General features: G+C 38.3%; 1 protein-coding gene across 1 annotated transcript; it reads right to left on the bottom strand.

The window, feature by feature from the left end:
• Window positions 1-15,953: 15,953 nt before the first annotated feature.
• On the bottom strand, window positions 15,954-19,154 carry LOC142165994 (uncharacterized). Its single transcript, XM_075224393.1, has 5 exons — window positions 19,146-19,154; window positions 18,009-18,235; window positions 17,127-17,504; window positions 16,726-16,866; window positions 15,954-16,284 (listed from the first exon to the last, which is right to left on the bottom strand). Exons 1-5 carry the CDS (start codon window positions 19,152-19,154, stop codon window positions 15,954-15,956), a joined length of 1,086 nt encoding a protein of 361 aa, XP_075080494.1.
• Between the last annotated feature and the right edge of the window lie 5,201 nt (window positions 19,155-24,355).

Genomic DNA, 24,355 nt, shown 5'->3' with positions numbered 1-24,355 from the left:
GTTTTTGATAAAAAAACCCAACCAAACCACGTCCGAATGACCTAAAATTTTGCACGTACATCTCAAATGGCACAACGGAACTACTGCAGCTCTCGGAACTCCATTCTGACCCTCATATCAAAATCTCACTATTGAACCAGAAAGTTCAAAAATTCAACCTTCGGCATTTCAAGCCTAAATTAGTTACGGACCTCCAAAACACAATCTAAACACGCTCCTAACCCCGAAATCACCCAACGGAGCTAACAGGACCATCAGATTTCCATTCTGAAGCCGTCTTCACACTGTTTCGACTACGGTCAACTTTCCAATCCTTAAGCTCTCATTTAAGGACTAAGTGTCCCAAAATTCTTCGAAACTCAAAACCGAACATCCCGGCAAATCAAAATAGTAGAAATTAACTTGGGGAAGCAGTTAATAGGAGGATCGGGGCATTAATTCTTAAGACAACCAGCTGGGTCGTCACAAAATCATAACCCTAGACTTTTCCAAATCTTGTCCACAACATTTCCTCTCTTAGTTATAGATTACTACATTTTAATTACTTTACTCTTAGTTAGTAAATATTCAAATCGTTATTTAATTGATTAGTTGAATTCTTGCAAATTGAGTGGTTGTAATTAATAGGTTAATTCCTGTGAGATTCAACTTCGGACTTGTAAACCAGATTATATTTGCAATGACCGATAGACCTCTTAGGAGGTATAGTTGGACATGATAAAATTTTAGCACTGTTGCCGAGGAATTAATGTTGGTATTAATTACAGGTAAAAGAATTATCAGAATTTGTAGTTTATTCAACTTTCTCAACTTGAAATTCATTATATTGAAACTCTAACGTTTGTAGTATTGTGTGTTATAGGTGCATGCCTAGAAACTCCTCAAGAACGTGAATTGTACGAAGCATTACCGGATCCTGAGAAAGCTTTCAAGGCACTAAATCGAGCAAACAAAAAAGACAAACGACAATAGAACTCAACGGAACAAATCAAACTAGATATAGGTGACGTAATAAACAACCAAAATAATGTGAATGACCTGAACAATCAAGGTGTGGAACTTCTTGTGCTAGAAGTAGCCTTGTATGATTGGGCACAACCCACCGCTAAAAATCTGGCAACCGCAATTGCAGTCCCTTGACACAAGCGGAATCATTTCAAATCACAAACAACCTGCTACTTCTGCTTCAGGACACGGGACAATTCTCCGGGTCTTACATTGAAGATCCACAACAGCATCTGAAAAACTTTTTGTCCATTTGTGTCACTCAAAGGAAACTGAATATGACACCAAAAGCAATCAAACTGTTATTGTTTCCATTCTCGATGATTGGAGAAGCTCAGGCTTGGCTTAATTCGCTCCCCATAAACTCCATCACCACTTGGGGAAATTAGTCAATCAGTTTTTGAACAAGTTCTAATCACCCAATAAGACTGCCAAGCAAGTTGATGAGATATTTAGCATCAGGCAGAAACCAGCTAAAACATTGCAAGAAACGTGGGAAAGGTTCAAAGGGATGCTGGTTAAGTGTCCACATCATGACATTCTAGATCAGATGTTGGGGCAAAGGTTCTACATATGATTGGTAGACAACTTGACGGCCAATATTGATGATTCAGCAGGTGGAGCATTTTTATAGCAAATCATTCAGGGAATTGAAGGTCTTGCTAGATAAAATGGCTCAAAACTCAGGATAGATGACAAGAGACACTACAATCACACCTGCAGTTCACTTAGTAGCTTTGGATCAAACAACTCCCTAGCCGAGAATATTGCCACTTTGATGACACAAATGAGTATCCTTACCAAGAAGATTGATGAATCTAGCCAGAAGCAAGTACACATAGTTTGTACGACTAATGAGGGCTTATGTACACCATGCATTAACCAACCATATATATGCTTGTAAAGTGAGGAATATGGAAGTGACATTCAAAGCTACCAAGATAATATGAACTATGTGGGTAACTATGGAGGTCAGAGACAAGGTAGTCAGACTTAGAGATAGTAGAATCAACAATATAGGCAACACATCAGCAGTACAATAATAATAATAATCCTGGAGATGCACGACCATAGGGTCAAGTTGTGCCCTATCAAAGGCAACAAGGGTATAATTAGTAGAACCAACAACTAGCTTATCAACAAACTTAACAACAACAAATAGTGTTACAACATGATGGGTTGTTTGAAATAAAAGGAATGTTGCAACAACTCATTGGTTCCAACGGTAAAATGGAAGAAAAGGTCCACCATATGAAAGAAAAGGTAATATCTCATGGCTCAACTATCAAGGGTATTGAGATTAAACTAGGACAAACCATGGCCCTTAACAATCGTCCTCACATGACATTACCTGCGGACACACATGTTAACTCGAAAGAGCAAGGCCCGAAGCAGTTGATGGCTGTGAGTCTGAGAAATGGTAGAGATCTTGATCTAGAGAAAGAAATTGCTCGCAAAAGCCGACCAACTGAGATACTCATGCCAATACCGATTGAGGTAGATAAGTCAATTAGGCTAACAGAAGTAAGAACCAGCCAACTTAGAAGGAAATAAAGAAGGTAAAAGGGGTTGCATAGGAGCCTGAGGAAGTGCAAGAGAAGGAATTAGAAAAAGTGCCCGAGAAGGATCGAACTCAAGTCACAGGAAAGAAGCGATCGCCAACACCCTTCCCACAGAGGTTGGCCAAGTATCAGAAGGTTGAACAGTATAAGAAATTCATGGAGATGTGGAAAGCAGATCCAGGTGAACATTCCACTTATTGATGCCTTGAAAAGAGATGTCTAGATATGCAAAAATGATGAAGGACTTGATATCTCACAAGTTTGACTTTCAAGACTTAGAAATTGTTACACTAACTCAGACATGTATTGTTTTCATAACGAGACCCATAACCGAGAAGCTATCCGACCCAGGTAGCTTTACAATACCATGCACAATAGCCAACTGTGCTTTTGCTAAACTTGATGTTGTTGTCTATCTATAAATGGTTAGGCATTGGAAGAGCAAGACACATATCGATGTTACTATAGCTAGCCAATCGAATAGTGAAGAGGCAATCAGGTAGACTTGAAGATGTACTTGTGCAGGTTAGAAAGTTTGTGTTTCCAACATATTTTATCATTTGGACTGCCGGGTTGATGGGGAGAATCCCATAATTTTGGGAAGGCCATTATTGGCCACTGGGAGAGCTCTGATTGAGTGTGAAACTGGGGAGCTAAAGATGAGACTAAATGATGAGAAGATAACATTCAGTATGTAGAAGCCTATGCGGCGACCCAGTGAATTTGCTAACTGCTCTCTGATTGAAGTTGTGGATGTGATTTTGGGGGAGGAAGATAAGGTACTAAATGCAAAAGACCCCTTAACATCATGCTTGATGAACCTAGAAGAGGTAGATGGTGAGAAATTGACGGAGTGGGTTTTTCCCCTTGAAGGCCAAGGGTAATGGAAAAGAGAGCTCGAATTCGAGCTTTTGCACTTAGAAGAAAGAAAGACCCCTCCAGCTAAGCCATAAATCGAAGAGCCATCACAGTTGGAGCTAAAATCGCTGTTGTCCCACCTTTGGTATGCTTTTTTGTGACCTAGTTCAATATTGCCGATTATTATCTCATCTGGTTTTTTTAGATGTGCAGGTAGAACAACTTTTGCAGGTTCTGAAGGAGTGCAAGACTGAAATTGGGCGGACCATTTCAAACATAAAGGGTATTAGCCCGATGTTTTGTATGCATAAGATTCTACTGGAAGATGGGCACAAACCTTCCAGAGAACATCAAAGAAGGCTAAACTCCAACATGAAAGAAGTGATGAAGAAAGAAGTGATAAAGTGGTTAGATGCAGGAATCATCTTTCCCATATCCGATAGCAACTGGGTCAGCCTAGTTCAGTGTATTCCAAAGAAGGGTGGAATGACTGTTGTGGAAAATGAGAACAATGAGTTAGTCTCAACAAGAACAGTCACAATATGGTGAATCTGTATAGATTACAGATGATTGAACAAGGCCACCCGAAAGGACCATTTTCCACTGCCATTCATATATAAGATGCTAGATGGATTGTCGGGGAGGTCCCACTTTTGCTTCCTTGATGGATACTCAGGGTATAACCAGATATCTATTTCCCTGTAGGATAGAAAGAAAATGTCCTTCACCAATTCGTATGGCATCTATGCCTTTCGGAGAATGTCGTTTGGCCTATGCAATGCACCCACCACTTTCCAAAGGTGCATGGTGGCCATCTTCACAGATATGGTAGAGGAAATAATGGAGGTTTTCATGGATGACTTCTCAGTGGTCGGGAACTCATTCAATGATTACTTTATGAACTTGAAAAGAGTATTGAAGAGGTGTATGGAGACTAATCTAGTATTGAATTGGGAAAAGTGCCATTTCATAGTACATGAAGGTATAGTCTTAGGACATCTAGTGTCAAGTAAGGGCATTGAAGTGGACCGTGCTAAGGTTGATATAATTGAGAAGTTACCTACTTCGGTCAAGTCCATACGACATTTCCTTGGACACGCTGGCTTCTACATGTGGTTTATAAAAGGTTTTTACCAAATTGCTAACCCTTTGTGTAAATTGCTTCAAAACGATTACTCCTTTGTGTTTTTATGATGACTGCAGGTTAGCGTATGAGGAGTTGAAGAAGAGACTGGTGACTGCCCCAATCATAGTGGCACCCCACTGGGGACAACCTTTTGAGCTGATGTGTGATGCAAGTGACTATGACATGAGAGTAGTTCTTGGGCTGAGAAAAGATAAAGTCATGCATCCAATCTACTATGCAAGTAGAACCTTGAGTGGTGCCCAACTGAATTACACAGTGATAGAGAAAGAGATGCTAGCACCGGTGTTCATATTTGACAAATTCAGCTCATACCTGATAGGCTCGAAGGTAATTGTTTATACTGACCATGTTACTACAGGTACCTAATTGAGAAGAAAGAGTCAAATTTGTGCCTGATTCGATGGGTTCTACTGCTGCAAGAGTTCAACTTGGAAATCCATGATAAAAAGGGAACGAAAAACCAAGTTGCTGATCATTTGTCCAGGCTTAAAGGAGCTAAAAAGAGGGTTGAGGTGGAGGAGATCGTTGACACTTTCTCAGATGAACAACTTTTAGCCACGAGCTTTAAGGTAGCACCATGGTATGTAGATATTACAAACTACCTGGTGAGCAGTATTGTTCCCTATGACTTGTCCTCTGTGCAAAAGAAAATGTTCTTTCGTGATCGTCGCATGTATTTTTGGGATGAACCATATTTGTTTAGGATATGTATTAATAACACGATTCGAATATATATTCCCGAAATATACCAAGCTTCTGTTTTGCAGGCATGTCATGCTTCGCCTTATGGAGGCCATTTTTGAGGAGTAGGGACAGCTGCTAAAGTGCTGGAGTTGGGCTTTTATTGGCCGACGTTGTTTAAAGATGCACACTTTCAGGTGAAAAGTTGTGATGAGTGCCAACATACGGGGTATATTTTCCGTTGACATGAGATGCCCATGAACCTAATTCAAGAGGTGGAAGTATTTTATGTATGGGGAATCGATTTTATGGGACCATTTGTCAGCTCATATAGCAACAAGTACATACTGGTAGCTATGGACTACGTCTCAAAATGGGTAGAAGCCATGGAACTCCCAAAAAATGATGCAAAGGGAGTTATTTGTTTTCTAAGAAAAAATATCTTCACCAGATTTGGTACTCCAAGAGCGATCATCAGTGATGGAGGCACCCACTTTTGCAGTCGGGCCTTTGCAAAGTTGTTGGAGAAATAAAATGTTCGCCATAAGGTCGCCACTCTATATCACCCACAAACAAGTGGGCAAGTGGAGGTGTCAAACAGAGAAATCAAGATGTTTTGACCAAAATTGTAAATGTTACTCGGACTGGTTGGGCGAACAAATTGGATGATGCACTATGGGCCTACCGCACTGTATTCAAAACTCCAATTGGTATGTCACCATACAAATTGGTATTTGGAAAGGTGTATCACTTACCGGTGGAGTTAGAGCATAGAGCTTTTTGGGCATTAAGGCAATTAAATCTTGACATGGAGGTTGCTGGTACGAGTAAGATCACAGAGCTTCATGAAATTGATGAATTCCACTATCATTCTTTTGAGAGCACCAGGTTATACAAAGAAAGGATGAAGATGATGCACTATAAGCATATTGAAGAGAGGATTTTCAAACCCGGAGATGTCGTGTTGTTGTATAATTCAAGATTGAAATTATTTCCAGGTAAGATGAAATCTAGATGGCCGGGACCATTTAGAGTTGTGCAAGTATTCACACAGTGGATCTATAGAAATTGAATCTGAGTATGGATCGAACAAGTTTAAATTCAATGGGCAAATGTTGAAACATTACCTTGGCATGGATGAGGAAAAGGTTGTATCGGTTACTCATTAACCTGCGTCGTGTTAAATCAGGCGCTTCGTGGGAGGAAACCCATTGTAATGTTGTATTCGTCATGCCGTGACGTTAACTAAGGTGCTCGTTGGGAGGCAACCTAATTCATATTTTGTGTTAGCTTAAATAGAATTTTTTGTTTCTTTTTATGCACCAACAAGTGTAGCTAAATCTTGGTGCTTGAACAGGAAATGAAGTAGTGATAGAGTAGTGAGTAGCGTATTGTTCCCACAAAGACTTATGATTAAGTTTTGACTGATTCAAACTCAAATAACTTATCGATTCAAGAGATTTCTCACAAAATATACAAGTAACTAATTTACTACCTAAAACTATCAAGCAATGAAATAACTAATATTCAACCGCAACACTTAAGCAATTTCGGATAACAATCAGTAGGAGAGGATATTCCAGGGCCACAGGTTAGCTAATAATCATGTTACATTCTTGGCTTAAAAAGACTAATTGATTTATCTAGATTGTTGATTAATAGGGTTTATATTACTCATAAGAATCTGTCGAGTTCTTACTCGCTTATTCAAGCTAACTTAAAGCTTATATGTCTGTGAAATTAAGATTAACAAGAATGCATTTACAATTCTGCATTTAAAGCAAGCAAGGCAATTAGGCATATATCTATCCCAATTGCGAATATGTTTCCCGATGTCCAGGTTCAAGAACATGCTCTATTTAATTCTATATGCAATCTAGAATTCCCACTTTCGAGTTCAACTCTAGATTTGTATATAGTATTTCACTGTTAGTTACTCAGCAAAATAATTAAAAACAGAATTAAATAAATAACCCAATATAATAAACTCAAATTCGTCAAATTATCAAACATCATATTCATGTAGCAACCATTACCCCAAAACAATAAGGTTCTTAGCCACTCAAGTTCATGCAATCACCAAAACTAATATTTTCAAACATAAAATCAATGAGTACTAGAAAAGGAATGGAAGAACTGATCAAATGCATGCTCCCGAGTGTTTCGCACTTTTGTTTTCATCTCCAAGTTAGGTCACACCCTCAAAAGTAATGTTTATTTGTCTATTTATATCATGTAGAAACAACCCCGGATGAATCTACCCTTTCCGAGCCGAAGTAGGAAATACTCTACAGTTTTTTGCACAAGCGCACCACACCTCACGACGCACCCTGCGGAGTTTATTAGCGGGGGTGCAATTTTCTTTGTCAGGCCATTTTTACACTGCCGTGTTGTGCACTGCGGCGACCATGCAACGTGGCAGTGTTAATTTCTCAGAGTGAAATTGTTTCATCCTCTTTTGACATCCAGACTTGGTACACGACCTTCAAACACGATCCCGACTTAATTTATTGGGCTTTTACTCAAACTTCAAAGCTCCGAATTGATCGATTTAGCTTCAAATTAACTTTTGAACTCGGAATCACTTTCTGTAAGGCATAAAATACGTATTAAGTGTAATTCACTATCATTTAAACTCAAACACACATAAAATATAATAATTAGAGTGTAATACTACGGCTAAAATACGGGTGTCTAGCCTAGCATCAACACCCCACACTTAGACCATTGCTCTTCCTTGAGCAATTAAACTACACTTCACCTAGGGGTGACCTTTTCATCAAACAACCTCCCTAACACACCATGCCAAGAATATTTAAAGTAGACTGAGCACCATGTCATAACATCCCACCCTCAAGACTCGACTCAAAAGTACCACATATTTTTCAACCTGCTCACTTACTCTAACATAGAGGTCAAAGACGTTACCTTACCTTCGCAAATCATGTTCCCTCACGCAAACAATAGAGAGTAGTTCCACACATAATATCATTCTAGAATAATTAGGAACTCAATATAGAAAGAATTAACTCACTCTCAGAATCAAAATTCACGTGCAATAGAAGACGTACCATAGGCTTGCCCGTAGTGTAATACTCTACTAATTGAGCTCATTCAATCAAGGATCAAGTAGGACTTTAATTGGTTGTAATGTAGGCTGTGGGACGGGTAGGATACATATAGATATAGTGGATACACCTCCCTGAGCAATTTGATACATATACAATTTCACCATTCAAACCCCACTCTTATGTCAAACCATAACTCTAACTTTATATTAATATACATTAACTCAGTACTTCTTTAAGAACAATTACATCAAGAGTCACAACTATCAAGCAATATTTTTCACAACAACACAATTTTTTTTTCTTTTTCAATTCAAGTGGCTCTTACTTTTTCCAAAACAGTACACATTCTCTTTATTTCATTATTTCCACACAAAAGCCAAACCAACAACCCCACACTTTAACTTTTACAACTTTTATTTCAATTCAAGTGCTCACAAGAGGTACAAAGTTCAAATAGATGGTCAATTCATATAATTGGGTAAGGATTGTAATGTGGTTTCCAAAGAAAGAGGATTATAGGGTCAAAGGGGTTAACTAAGATACATAACATTTAGGTGGGTAACAGACATATAACTGGTTCAACTAAGAAATGCTTATTTCACCTCCTAGACTGAATAAGACTACTATTTCTCTTTGCACACACATAGGGCAAGTTCTAGACATCATCTGACATGCACAGAATATCACAAAAACCTCACTCACACATGGGCACATAACTCACTCAGGATTGGACTCATCAAGACACTCTAGTCAAAGTAGTTAAGCACAGTTAAGCTTATACAATTTAAGGCACTTATTTAAGAGTCAAGAATTGAGCCTATGTGTCACAACTAAGGAAATTACCACTCTCAAGGCATATGCAACCAAGAAAAATTGATTCTTTAAATAAGCACTGTGACTCAAAGTTCTTTATTCCTATAAAATAAAAAGATTTAACTACACCCAATTCAAGCAAAACCCTTGGAAAAGAACCGCGACACAAAGAAAAACCAAGGGGGAATTGTTACACTATCTAAAAAATATAAAATACTAAAATAAAAGACATTTTTTTGGATTTTCAAAATATTTTGTTTCATTTCTTTTGACTCCATCTCCCTCAAGAAACCAATCGGGGAAATCTATCGTCGGGAAGAGTCAAAACTAAAAACTTAATTAATAACTATTACAGGCCGATATAATTCAAAATTATAGTTATAGATCATATTGTCTACGAAAGTAAAAAACAAATCAAACAAAACCAACTGGCAAATAGAAAAAAACATACAAATACAATCAATTAGAAGCATCACCTCACCCCACACTTAAGAGATTGCATTGTCCTCAATGCAAAATAGTAAAATTAAGAGTGAAAAGGTAACTCCCTGAGGCCCGTGGCCTAGTCATCAGCACCCTCGAAGGTGCGCAAATACTCTTCATCATTAGAGGGAACGAAGTTCATATCCTCATCTGGTGTCAACTATCCTCCTCTCGCTAATGCCAAACACTATTAGTGATAGCAGAAATGAGGTGATCTTGCTGTAACTCCTCCAAGTCGGTCTCCCCCTTTTCTGAGCGAAGGCGCAAGTCGGCAAACAACTACTGCAGTGTCTCCTCAACCCGAACAAACCTCTGGTCCGAATTAACAGCAACAATAGGAGGATCTATCACTGACATGATATCATAGGCCTTGATAGGATATGTCACTAGGTGTCCGATCATTGTGAAAGTCCTCCTCTACAAGGTGCGCCTGCAACAATCGAGTGATCATACTCGGGTAATGTAGACGGCGGGCCCCAAGTGGTCGCACTTTAGCCATGTTCTCTAGCATGTTGTTTCCAAGATCCAACTTCATTTGTGCGAACAAAGCATTGATCAAACACACCTTCAGCTGTGAGACATCAGTGTCACTTTGGGTGGGCATGATTTTGGAATTTATTAACCGGAAAACAACCCTTGTCAGACGGTGGAATGTTCCCTTCTTCATTTCCTTGTGGAATTCATTCGCATCAAGCATCCATTTAGTAGAAGAGTCAGTGCCACATAGCTGTCGGTGGATAGCACGATAGTCTGGCCGATGGAGGAACCTCCGAAAGAGCTTGTGGAAATGCTCTGTGAAGCCCATAATCTGATTGATCACTTGGAAGGAGAATGGAATTAGTTTACCGTGTACCTGTACTTCGTACACAACATCAAGGTTGGACTCAGTTTGCCAGTTAGCCTAAAATTTCTTTACCAGGTTTACGTTCACCGCATCACCTGGACGGAACAGATTGTCAAAACTCAAAGCTCGAATATTGTTGTATATCTCATTGTATTTTTGGGCCAACTTCCCATCGTCAATAGCAACCTCAGGCTCCAGATTCACCGGAGGGACAAACATTTGGAACCAGTGTCGAGTATGGGCAAGGACAGCCCGAATACCATATTTCCACGTTGGTACCACATCCGCATCAGGATCAATGTGTTCCCCTTCCTCATCCACTAAGGCGGGGGGAGGTTCCTGCCTACCTCCTCAACGGCCACTAGAGGCAACCTCGGAAGAACTTGTGTTAGAGCGTTAACTCAGGTGGCGAGACATTGTACCTGCACAAGATGAACAATATTAGCTACAGCACATAAAACAAAACAAGATCAAATGGGGTAACCACCCCACACTTATGTTATTGGCATGTTCATAAGTAAAATGTATATCGGGGACTCAGACTAGCCCATTGGAAGCACACCACAAGCAATCAGCAGCCCACCCAACTACCAACATAACATACCATCAATAGAATCACGGGCAACACTAGTGTGCATGACAAAATTATGAAGCTAAACTAGTAAACATGAAAAGGAAAAAAATATAAGAGTTTAGTCTAATTTACTACTAATAAAATTTGGACACAATACAACACTACCTAAGCATAATAGCATGAACCGGAGACCTCATTCGGCACATATCAACACATTAGCATCGAGTGGTAAATCAATTAGGACTTGGGGCTAATGAGTTAAAGTTTCATAGAATAAAACATGACATCACACCCCACACTTATCATCAAGCATTACATCCCACAAAGCACTTTGTTTCTCAATTTTTGCAACACTACACACACAACACAATTTGTTGTCCCTAAGACATTTCAACAAACACATTATGGGAACATCTTGTACCTTCTTATTTTTAAGTCAAATTGGTGTAGAATCAGCGTATAACCAAAGTAAATACACTTCACACCTTCACAATAGCATCAAATGCACTAATTATTCACAAAACTTCACTAATTTTCGGCCACATGAGCACCCCCACCAATCTTCAACATAATTTAATTTCACACCATCAAAATGCACCAAAACACTTACACAATCATAAGAACAATAAACACCCCACAAGTTAAGCCCCGGTTTTGGCTATAATATGCAAAGAAACTAAAAAAATCACAAATAAATCTACCTAGGGTTTGGTTCAAATAGACTAAAACTACTTAAATACTGGTAACGACCCGACCGGTTGTTTTGAGATTTTCCATTTCGCTCGCCAGTTCTGGGGCATGACTTGACCTGTGTGATGCAATATGACTTATGTAAATCGTTGGTGTTGGGTTTTAGGTTAATCAGAATTTAATTTGGAAGAACAGTCTCATTTGAAAGCTTAAAATTTAAAAGGTTTGACCAATATTTGACTTGTTTGTAAATGATCTTGGATTTGAATTTTTATGATTTCATTAGCTCTGTTAGGTGATTTGGGACTTAGGAGCATGATCAGAATGCATTTTGGAAGTCCATGGAAGGTTTAGGCTTAGATTGGCGAAATTGAGATTTCGGCACTTTACGGTTGATAGGTGAGATTTTGATATAGGGGTCAGAATGGAATTTTGAGAGTCGCAGTAGTTTCGTTGTGTCATTTGGGATGTGTGTGTAAAATTTCAGGTCATTCGAACGAGATTTGATAGACTTTTTGATCGAAAGCATAATTTAAGAGTTATTGGAGTTCTTAGGCTTGAATCCTATGTTAAATTGGTGATTTGATGTTGTTGTGAGCATTCCGAAGTTTTGAACAAGTTTGAACGATGTCATGGAAGGTGTTTGTACAAATGGTTTGATGTTCCGGGAGTTCCGGGTAGGTTCCGGGATGTTTTAGGCCGAAAATCATAGTTGTAGTAGGTCCAGAAGGGTTGCAGGCCTCGGAACTCACCCGCGCGGTCTACACAAAAAGAAGTGCGGCGGCGGTATGTGCTGTGCGGACCGCACAAAAAGAAGAGCGGCCGCGGTAGGTGCTGTGCGGACCGCACAAATTGCTGTGCGGCCGCGGTGGGAAACTTTTCACTGGTCCTACTTCGGAAGCTCATATCTTTTAATCTACAAGGAATTTTGAGATGATTCAGAAAACGAAAGTTGTAGCTCTTCATCTCTAGTTTCCAGAAAGGTAAAGATATCGTAATTTGGACATCTTTAGCAAACGTTATGGTGAAAATACTAAAGCCTGTCACTGTAGAGGAAAGTTGTGCGGCCGCGATCATTTTTGTGCGGACCGCACTTGTTTTGTGCCAACTGCGGTCGATTTTGTGAAGTCCGCAGAGGTGGAAATCTGTGGGGTACTCTATAAATATGAGGTTTTGGGTTATATTTGATATTTTGACCTAGAGAGCTCGGATTTTGGCGATTTTTCGAAGGTTTTTCAAGAAATTCATCGAGGTAAGTGATTCTAACTCAGATTTGGCTAGAGTACATGAATCTATCATTTAATTCATCATTTAATTCGTGATTTGGGATGGAATTTGGAAAGAAAATCATGAAATCTTTCAAAAAAGTAAAATGATGATTTGAAGGACCAAATGGTATCGGAATTGGATAATTTTCGTATGGTTAGACTCGTGAGAGTATAAGGATTCTAGTTTTGTGAATTTTGTCAAATTCCGAGATGTGGGCCCGAGGCTCGGGTTTTGGAAATTTCGGGAATCGCGCCCTCTGTTGATTGTTTTTGCTTGGGCTTTGTTCCCTTAGCATATTGTGATGTATTCGTTCTGATTTTGGATAGATTCGACGCGCGTGGAGGACAATTCGAGGGGCAAAGGCGTCGCGAGCTAGAGATTTAGCCGGTTTGAGGTGTGTAATGTAAATGATGCTCTAAGGGTTTGAAACCCCGGATTGCACATCGTAGTGCTATATTGAGGTGAGGCACCCGCTTGACGACGAGCGTGGGGTCGTGTGCTATTGGGGATTGTGACTTAGTCCGTCCCGATTGATGATTTTACCGCACATTTGGCTGAAACTTATATGCTATCATCATGATTTGGGTTGATTGCCATATTTGGGCTTCGTGCCAAACTATTTGAACCCTTCGAGGATTTTTATTACTATTTCCTCACTGTTTTAACTTACTAATTGAACTCAGTCATGTTATTTTCCACTGTTTTGAGACATAAATGATATTTTAGATGATGTTTTGGGCTGAGAAATACTGTTTTACTAATGCCCGAGGGGCTTGTGACTATTTTTGACTGAGTAAGGTCGAGGGCCTAGTTGTGAGGAAACACTGATACTGATTTAAGGCCGAGGGATTAAGATATGTACGTCACGAGGTGGCTTGTTGATATTATTTCTAAGGCCAAGGGCCAGAGATATATACGCCACGAGGTGGCTTGACTGATATGAGACCGAGGGCCTAGATTGGATACCACGAGATGGCTTGATATTGCGCTTGGGCCGTAAGGGGACCCTCCCGAAGTCTGTACACCCCTAATGAGTGCGAGTACCCATTGTGATATGAGATATAGCTCGAGGGGCTGATATTGTTCTATGTGATAGCCCGAGGGGCTGGTATTGTTTTATATGATTGCCCAAGGGGCTAGTATTGTTCTGAGATATTGCCTGAGGGGCGGAGTTGTTGACATTATTCCCGAGGGGAAAACCTTTATTGTTTATCTTTCATATTTACTTATCATTTTACTTGTTAAACTATGGTATTTGTGCTCGAGGGGCAAATTTTTGTGCTTCTCTGCACTAAGTATTTTGCATTCATTTGCGTAACCATTGAAAAAGCCATTTTCAAAGAAGTTTAAACTGAGCTAAGATATTTTAAGAGATTTTTACACCTTCACTGCTTTCTTACTGGTTTTGGACTGCTTCTATACAACATCTTGATATGTTTTACGTGATTTCTTGCTTTCAGTCTTTATTTATTATTAGTACTCACTGAGTGGAGAACTCACATTACTCCCTGCATCTTGTGTGATTCAGGTATGTTTTGGCTGATCGGAGGCAGAGTTATCAGAGTTTAGAAAGGTAGCTACCGGCGTTCGCAGCATTGCTTTTCTATCTCTTCATTTCATTAGATTGTATTTGTACACTTCGTACTGTCAGTTGTAACTATACCCTAGTAGATGCTCGTAACTTGTGACACCCCGGTTAGGGCTGTGTCGGGTTGGAAATTCCGCTTTGTTATCTCTATTTCCACTAATTGTGCTATTAAATTATGTTTGAACTATTCTTATGCTATTTAACTGCTTAAAAGGACGAAATGTGTTAGACTTGCTGGCCTTGTCTTCACGAGAGGCGGCATCAGATCGGGTTCGGGGTTAGGGTCCTGACAAGTCACAATCCCCAATAGGGTCATGACAATACTTCAATCAACTACAAAAAGAAAAGAGAAGAGATGAGAGGAACACATACCTTGAAGATGAGTAGAGGGAATTGGAGGTGTGTGTGGAAGGAAATTGAGGAGAAGGAGAATGGGGAAATTGGGGAAGGTTTAGAGTAGGGAGAGTTGAGAGACAGAATGAAAGAGAAAAGGGGGGTGTCTCTAATTAAAAGACTAAACAAATATTTTTTTTAATTACTTTGCACTTCCGCGTCGCAAGGCCTAGCTCCCCACGCGGCATGCTAGGCCATTTTTCATAGAGTTCTCCTCATTTTCGATATTTAGCTCACTCGTTGCATCCTGACTCTGTTATGTACTTATTTTATGTCTAATTCATGCTTGTACCTGCCCAAACAAGTCTAAAAACTCCTAAACTCTAATAACCCTAAACTATAATTATCTAAACTATTCTAAAAGGGTTAGAATCATAAATAAATAAGAAACAAAAAAAAACAAAATATTTGGTTTCCTAGCAACAAGTGCCTAATTTGATGTCGCGACACGACTCAACATGTTTTCAAGCATCGGCCTAGTCCATCGAGGTCTTGTGAGGTGCAATGTCACCATCGCAATAATGTTTTACTCTCTGCCAATTTACCATGAATGTACCGCTTGAGTTCGTATCACGCAATTTCACCACTCCATGAGGCCTCACTCTTACGACAACTAAAGGACATGCCCATCGAGACTTAAGCTTTCTAGGGAAAAGCTTCAACCTCGAATTAAACAAGAGAACTTCTTGACCTGGCTCAAGCTCGCGATGTTGGATGTGCTTGTCATGACACCTCTTGGTCTTTTATTTATACAATTTGGCATTTTCATACACGTGCAATCGAAACTCATCAAGCTCGTTGAGTTGTAGTAACCTCTTCTCACCGGCCAAGTCCATATCCATATTTAGCTTTTTAATTTCCCAATAGGTTTTGTGTTCAAGTTCGACGGAAAAGGGGCATGCCTTCCCATAAACCAACTTGTACGAAGAAGTACCTATGGGGTTCTTGTATGCAATTTGATATGCCCATAATGTGTCATCCAGCTTTCTCGGCCCAGTCCTTCCTATTTCCACTTACTGTTTTCTCCAGAATTTGCTTCACCTCTCTGTTTGACACTTTCACTTGACCACTCATTTGGGGGTGATAGGCGGTGGCAACCTTGTGCTTAACTCCATACTTTGTTAGAACATTATTCAATAATTTGTTACAGAAGTGAGTTACTCTGTCACTTATCAACACTCTTGGAGTCCTAAAGCGTGGGAAGATGTGCTTCTTTACAAAGTTTACCACTACCTTTGCATCATTACTCGGAAGAGCAATTGCCTCCACCCACTTAGACACATAGTCGACCGCCACCAAAATGTACCTATAACCATTAGAGTATGAGAACGGTCCCATAAAATCAATCCCCCAAACATCAAAGAGCTCTACCGCTAGAATATTTTTCAAGGGTATCTCATGATTCTTCGTAATTGTTCCGATTATTTGGCACTTGTCACACGTTTTAACAAAGGCGTGTGCATCCTTAAACAATTTTGGCCAATGGAAACCCGATTGCAACACTTTTTGGGTAGTTCTGTCCCCACTATGGTGACCTCCACATGGAGAAGCATGACAGTCATGCAATATTGCATTCATCTCCTCCTCAGGGATACACTTTTATACCAACTGATCTGAGCACTGCTTATATAGGAATGGATCATCCCACATGTAGAGCCTCACATCATGCAGAAACCTTCTTCTATTATCGGGTGTCAATTCTGGTGGTGTCACCCCACTTGCAATAAAATTCACATAATCTACATACCATGATGCTTCACTTGAAGTGATTGATAATAACTGCTCATTAGGAAATGTTTCTTTGATTGAACCTCCTTCAACTACATGGTTCCGGTCCTCTAATCTGGACAAGTGATTAGCTACTCGATTCCCTGTCCCTTTTCGATCTCTGATCTCCAAGTCATATTATTGCAAGAGGAGGACCCAACGAATCAGCCTTGGCTTGGTGTCTTTTTTTTAAACAAGTATCTGATAACTGATTGATCTGTGTAGATGATGACTTTGGTTCCCACTATATAGGATCTAAATTTGTCAAACGCCCATACCACTGCAAGCAACTCTTTTACATTAACAGTGTAATTCATCTGGGCTGGATTCAGAGTTTTGCTCGCATAATAAATGTAGTGAAAATTGTTATGCATCCTTTACCCCAAAACAGCTCTTATTCCTATGTCACTCGCATCGCACATCAACTCAAATTGCTGCGCCCAATCGGGGGCAATGATAATTGGTGCAGTCACCAACCTTCCCTTCAACTCCTCAAATGCTTTTAGATAGGAATCATCAAACTTGAAGGGAGTATCTTTCTCAAGAAGCATGCACAAAGGAGAAAAAAATTTTGGAAAACCTTTAATGAAATGATGATAAAATCCTCCATGGCCCAAGAAACTGCAAATGCCTTTGACGGATGTCGATGGGGGCAATTTTTCAACCGCCTCCACCTTTGCTTTGTTCACCTGCAAACCACTTTTGGACACTTTGTGCCCCCGGACTATACCTTCACGTACCATGAAAATGGCCTTTTCCCTAGTTTAGCACCAAGTTCATCTCTTCACACCTAGCATGCACTTTATCAAGGTTCATTAAACAATTATCAAAAGAACATCCAAACAAAGAAAAATCATCTATGAACACTTCTACAAATCTTTCAATAATGTCAGTAAAAATAGCCATCATACACCTTTGAAAAGTCACAGGTGCATTACCAATACCGAAGGGCATTCTCTTGAACGCATACGTGTGATAGGGACATGCAAATGTGGTCTTCTTTTGGTCCTTTGGGGCTATAGCAATCTGATTATACCCCGAATAGACATCTAGGAAATAGTAGTATTCCTAACCAGCTAATATGTCAAGCATTTGATCAATGAAGGGGAGGGGAAAATGGTCCTTTCGGGTGGAATTGTTTAATTTTCTATAATCTATGTAAATTCTCCACCCAGTGACAGTTTATGTGGGAATCATGTCATTATTTGCATTAACCACTACAATCATCCCCCTTTTCTTAGGCACACATTGGATATGGCTTACCCATTTGCTAGAAATACAATACCTGTATCAAGCCACTTAACCATTTCTTTTGTCAGCACTTCTTTCATGATTGGATTTAGATGGCGTTTTTGTTCTACACTTGGCTTGTGCCCGTCCTCCATTAGGATTTTATGCATGTAGAAAGCTGGACTAATACCTCTAATGTCATACATCGTCCACCCAATTGCTCGGTTGTGCTTACGTAGCACTCTCAACAGCTTTTCTTCCTAAAATGTAAACAAGTTAGAAGAAATAATAATAGGTAAAGTGTTAGAACCATCTAAATAGGCATATTGAAGGTGAGAGGGCAAGGGTTTTAATTCCAATTTTGGAGCTTCTTCAATCGACGGCTTTGGAGGAGGCCCACTTTGCCTATTTAGGTGCTCAAAACGATTTAATCCCTGCATGTAAGCACATTATGCATCTAGGATATTGATAAGTAGGTTTTTTAACCGCTTATTTGCTCTCTTTTACTTGCGTTTAGCTCCAAAATGCTTAAAGGTATTCCCAAAAACTAACGAAATGTTCTTGCTTGAAGGAGTGTTGCAATATGAGCCAAAGAGATCAAAATAACCTCATAAAGGTGTCAAAAGTGGACAAAGACCAAAACAAGGCAAAACGGCCCACAGTGGGACTGCACAATACTGTGTGCGGACGTAAAACAAGGAAAGAGCCATGATAGTTTTTCTTCAGATTATGCGGACCGCACAAATATTGTGTGGCCGTAAAAGAGGAGATTCAGAGAGTTGGTTTTGGGCAAGCTGAAGATATGCGGACCGCACCATAATTGTGTGGCCGCAGGATGGCAAGTGTGGCCGCACTCACAATTATGCGGTCCGCAGAAGAGAAGAATCGGAAAGCTGGGTTCAATTCCAAATTCAAGGAGTGCGGACCGCACTAAAATTGTGCGGCCGCACTCATAATTATGCGGTCTGCTCAAGAAGAAGGAGTGCGGCGGCAACCCAGAATTGTGTGACCGCAAAATTAGAGCATGTCAAGCCAAGCCCATTGTGCGGATCATACACAGTATTGTGCGACCTCACAAGCTCTGCAGGGTTATTTTGTTAGATATTTTTAGCCTAGTATAAATAGAACTTTTTGTCATATTTAGGTTAAGTTTAGTTTTTGGGAGTGTACCTGAGCCATTTTCTTTATTGTTTTGAGTAATTTTGTACTGGATTAACTTCTAAACATTAGATATTCTTTCCCTAATCAATTATTATGCATTCTATCTTAATCTTTTCTTTAGTTTCTTCATTTTTCATGATTAGTTAAATTTATAGCTAGGGTTGTGGCGCAACCCTAGTGTGTGTACTTAATGGGTATTTGATTTAGGGCTTGTTTGTGATTGAGTTAGTGATATTTAGCCTTGATCATGCTTGAATTCAAGAATTTATGGTTGCAAACATTGATTCATGCCTATTTGACTTAGTCTCTACTTGAGAAAGAGAGACTAAGTCTAGGAAAACTTGGCTAACAGGAAATTGGGGTGAACTCAAGAAATTGATAGCCCCAATTAAAGGGTCAAATATAGAGATAGTAAGACCCGACTTGAGCATATATAACTTATTTTGTGCAATACCCATTTGGACTTGAGAAAGCCAAATTGGAAAAAATGACTCAAACTACCGAGTGGTATAGATTGGGTAATTGCGTGTGATTGCTATATTACAACCCCGACTAATCAAACTTGCCCTAGAGTTTACAACCCGTTATGTAACCACCTAGGTGGAAGTCACGACCCTAGATCTTTTATCATTTGAAAAACAACCAAACCAAAAATAGTCTCCTAGTTTCATATTTGCAACAATAGCTTAAAGTAGAAGTAAAAACAACAAATAAGAATGTGGAAGTGTAATTTGAGGCACGTCATACAGTTGCACTAAATATATACCTAATCCCAATTCTAACACCCTGAGGATTCGACCACGACTCGCTTGTGGATTTATTATTGCTTCAACCGCCTCACTACCTGTATTCTTAGTGTGAGTTTTGGCGACATCAATTTTTGGCGCCGTTTCCGGGGAGTTAAATGGATTTAGCTATATATCAAGGGTTTTGTGTGTTTTTTGTTCTTTTCCTTCCGAGTCACTAGCTTTCTTTTTGAATTGATTATAGGTACGAGAATGTTACATCTCGTAAGTTTAACAATATTGACACCGTTATATGTGTTTGATATGGTATTTTGAGTGAAATATTTTTGTAAATTAGCTAGAAAAAAATGGTTTGAAAAATATGATTTCATATAGTTACTAATATTACTACTTATACACATAATATAAGAAAGTTTATGCGATTTTCTTTATTGTAAAGATAGAAATTATTTTTCACAAGAAAATAATAGATTAGCGTGACTACTAAATGGTATATTTGTTTAACACTTACTCAAAATTTATTTTGTATTTTGTGTATTAATAGATAAATTTTCTAGTAATAGATAAATTTCTTACCACAAGAACTTTCATAATCCATACCAATGTTAACATGTGTTATACAAGCTATAGCCTATTCTCACTACCAAAAATAACCTGTCCTAGCTAGATATTCATATTAAACGTTATACAGTTTAACTCCACCTAAATATTTTGGGGAAAATTAATTGAGTTGTGTTTGAATTGTATTTCACTAATCATAATTTGTCCGACCATTCTTTAATATCAGTCGATTCAAAACTCTAAATTTCGTTAGTCCAAAATCTACTTACCACTCCTAAGGAAATTGTTCAGATATGGAAGATTTCAAAACTGTTAAGAAATTAATGAGATTAGGAAAAATATAAGTTGAGAAAATATATGTATTTTTACATGAATGTTTTAATGAAATAGTAGTGTATGTATTAATTTTATATGGTGCCACATGACTGTAATAGTACGGTGTATAAAATATATTAAAAATAAGTAAAATTTTAAGTAGTTTGAGATAATTCTTAATTATGCAGGTAATTGGTTAATTACCTGATAACGTGATATTACCTAATCACCTAATAAGTGGATAAATATTTAAAATTTCCCACCCCACCCTCACATGGCAGCAAGCCAACTCTTGGACAATGACGCATTAGTCATATAGTATATATGTCACATTAAGCATTTTAGGTGGCAATTTAAGAGAGTTTTTTTTTGGCAAAGTCACCACATAATTGGGGCCCACATTCACCACAATTTATAAAGCCTTTCTAAATCATTCAAGGAAATGTATCAGGCAACGTGAGCTATCTTTCAAAAGTGACTTCTCAAAATTTAAAGAGACATCTCAAAGTCAAAGAGAAACATCTTGTGAACTTGAATGGCAACGTGAGGTTTTTATAAGAAATCAGTACTTCACAATTTTTTTTAACTTGCATTATAACATTTGTAGGGATAGTGTTTGGCATATTAAAATGTGCAGTTTCAATCTATCAAAAAAAATCATTGCGACTTTGAGTTTCTCATGATATACAAAGGCTCTATATTTGATAATTATTTATTGCTTCGAAAAGAAAAAAAATTCTTGATTGTTCTATAGATTTTATACTATTACCCAAGGAAGATTGATTAGATTGGTTATACAACTTGCTCTGAGTATCTCTGCTGAATCCATCCGTGATAAAAGAGCCAAGGAACTTGGAGAATTTTATGATGAAGTGATTTGGAGAGTTCCATTGAAGTGTGAGATTTGTCAGATTAAGAATAATAGAAGAAATTGGTGGACACTTGAATGAAAGAATATAGACCTCTTGCATCTGTACATATATCAAAAACAACTGCATGATGAGTTTCTTATTCGAATCACATAAGTAACATCATTTTGGGGATGGAAAGGTTCCGGCCAAGATTTTCTTTGAGAAAAGTGATTGCGTTGAGCTTTTCACACGACTTGTTCCATATTTTATCGCAATTGACGTGCGTTAGAGAGATTGTCAAGAGAATCGGTTCGGGTATGTTAAGGCTATCCCTTCTTTCTTTTGGCATGATTTATACGACATGAACGAAACGAGAAAATGTACAACTTCCATAAATGACTCTATTCATAGAAATATTAAAGATGTTTATGTTCTTGATTCCCCATATGTCATATTATTTTATCATCTGTTCATGGGTCTCAGAAAAATACGTAAGTTGAAAAAGTTTACTTTATGATATTAATCAAAGGCATAATAGTCTTATGATATTCTGATAGATTTTATTGACATACATCTCATTCATTGCATTCATTTATATTATGTATTTCATTTATTTATACATGTACATTGACCCATGACCAGATGGCATTATATACACATATAGTTTATGTATATAGGATATGGGAAAAGGTTACGGCATTATATACACACCACCACCTGATCAACTGGTATACGTTGATAATTGTGCCCACAGTGGCCAAGATGATATGATGGGATGCCTTTAGAGGCCTATTGATGTTATGAAACATGTACATATGCACGACACGACATTCATACACATATGCATGACACTATAAGTATTAAATGATATACAAAGTTATCTAGACTTATCGGATAAATCATGTACTCCATGTTCTTTCATATCCTTTATATATTGATTTACATGCCTTACATACTTTGTACATTATTCTTACTGACGTACTTTTGTTGTGGATGCTGCATTCATTCCTACAAGTATAAGTAATCGACTTGACGAGCTCTTATAGTAGACGAGGTTAACATTCAACGAAGGATCGGTAAGACTCCACCTTATTCGGAGTGCAGCCGAGTCTATGAGTCATCGTGTTAGAGTTTTGCTACAGACTTATGGGTGGGCCGGTACCCTGTCCCATTTAATGTCGAATAATCTTAGAGGCTTTGTAGACGGAGGTTCATTTTGTATAGTATGTTAGAGGCCTTGACGGCCCACATTTATTCATGTTTTATGAATAATGGTTCATTGATATAACATTTGCTCACTTACAGTTGTGCATTATGAGTTGTGACCATGTTGACCCGTGATATTTATAAATAAAATGAATGAGTTATAGAGTAGTTTGCTCGGGCCCATGTGGCATCGGGTGCCAGCCATGCCTCCTAAGGTTAGAGCGTGCAATGTGGTATCAGAGCGGGTCGTGTACTAGGAAGTCTACAAAGTTGTACCTAGTAGAGTCTCACTTATGGGTGTGTGGCGCGCCACATTTATAATTGAGAGACTATAGGGAATTTAGGAAATGTTATCCTTCTTTTGTTTCTAGATCGTGCCATAGAGCTGAGTCGTAAAAAGTCAGTATAAAGTTGTTGCGAAATTTTGTATGCACCGGAGGTGTAGGTATTACAGTAGATCTCTAAGGCGTAATGTGGAAGGGAAGTTATGAAAGAAACAGAAGATACAATGCGGTATTGAAAAGTAATGTAAAGGTAAAGAAGTTATGAGATATTCAAGTACAAAAGCTTGTGAATAGTCAAGACTTCAGATATAGTTTGGGGTTTAAGTTTAATTTACAAAGGAGACCCTAGTGAATATTTTGCAAATCTCCAAGAGTTAGCATTCGAGGACCAATGTTCTAAAGGGGGAAGGATGTTACACCCCGTAAGTTTAACAACATTGACACCGTTATATGCGTTTGATATGGTATTTTGAGTGGACTATTTTTGTATAATAGCTTGAAAAAAAATGGTTTGAAAAATATGATTTCATATAGTTATTAATATTACTACTTATACACATAATATAAGAAAGTTTATGAGATTTTCTTTATGGTAAAGATAGAAATTATTTTTCACAAGAAAAAAATAGATTAGCGTGACTACTAAATGGTATATTTGTTTAACACTTACTCAAAATTTATTTTGTATTTTGTGTCATAATAGATAAATTTTCTAGTAATAGATAAATTTACCACAAGAACATTCATAATCCATACCAATGACAACATGTGTTAGACATGCCACAACCTATTCTCACTTTCAAAAATAACCTGTTCTAGCTAGATATTGATATTAAACGTTCTAGCTAGATATTGATATTAAACGTTATACAGTTCAACTCCACCTAAACATTTTAGGAAAATTAATTGAGTTGTGTTTGAATTATATTTCACTAATCATAATTTGTCCGACCATTCTTCAACATCAGTCGATTCGAAACTCTAAATTTCGTTAGTCCAAAATCTACTTACCACTCCTGAGGAAATTGTTCAGATATGGAAGATTTTAAAGGTGTTAAGAAATTAATGAGATTAGGAAAATTATAAGTTGAGAAAATAAATGTATTTTTACATGGATGTTGTAAAAAATAGTAGTGTATGTATCAATTTTATATGGTACCACATGACCGTAATAGTACGGTGTATAAAGTGTATTAAAAATAAGTACAATTTTAAGTAGTTTGAGACAATTCTTAATTATGCGGGTAATTTGTTAA

The sequence above is a fragment of the Nicotiana tabacum genome, chromosome 11 (genome assembly GCF_000715075.1).
Source record: "Nicotiana tabacum cultivar K326 chromosome 11, ASM71507v2, whole genome shotgun sequence".
NCBI classification, from domain to species: domain Eukaryota; kingdom Viridiplantae; phylum Streptophyta; class Magnoliopsida; order Solanales; family Solanaceae; genus Nicotiana; species Nicotiana tabacum.
The sequence above is the reverse complement of the archived record's forward strand: the minus strand, read 5'-3'. Positions and strand labels throughout refer to the sequence as shown.

Bases quoted from the DNA above. Each gene is read 5' to 3' on its own strand.
- LOC142165994 (XM_075224393.1), bottom strand. The intron at 17,505-18,008 runs GTAAGCCATATC...GTGCTAAACTAG, and splicing joins ATTGTATTTCTAGCAAATGG to GGAAAAGGCCATTTTCATGG. The intron at 16,867-17,126 runs GTAAAGGATGCA...CTTGGAGATCAG, and splicing joins GGAATAAGAGCTGTTTTGGG to AGATCGAAAAGGGACAGGGA.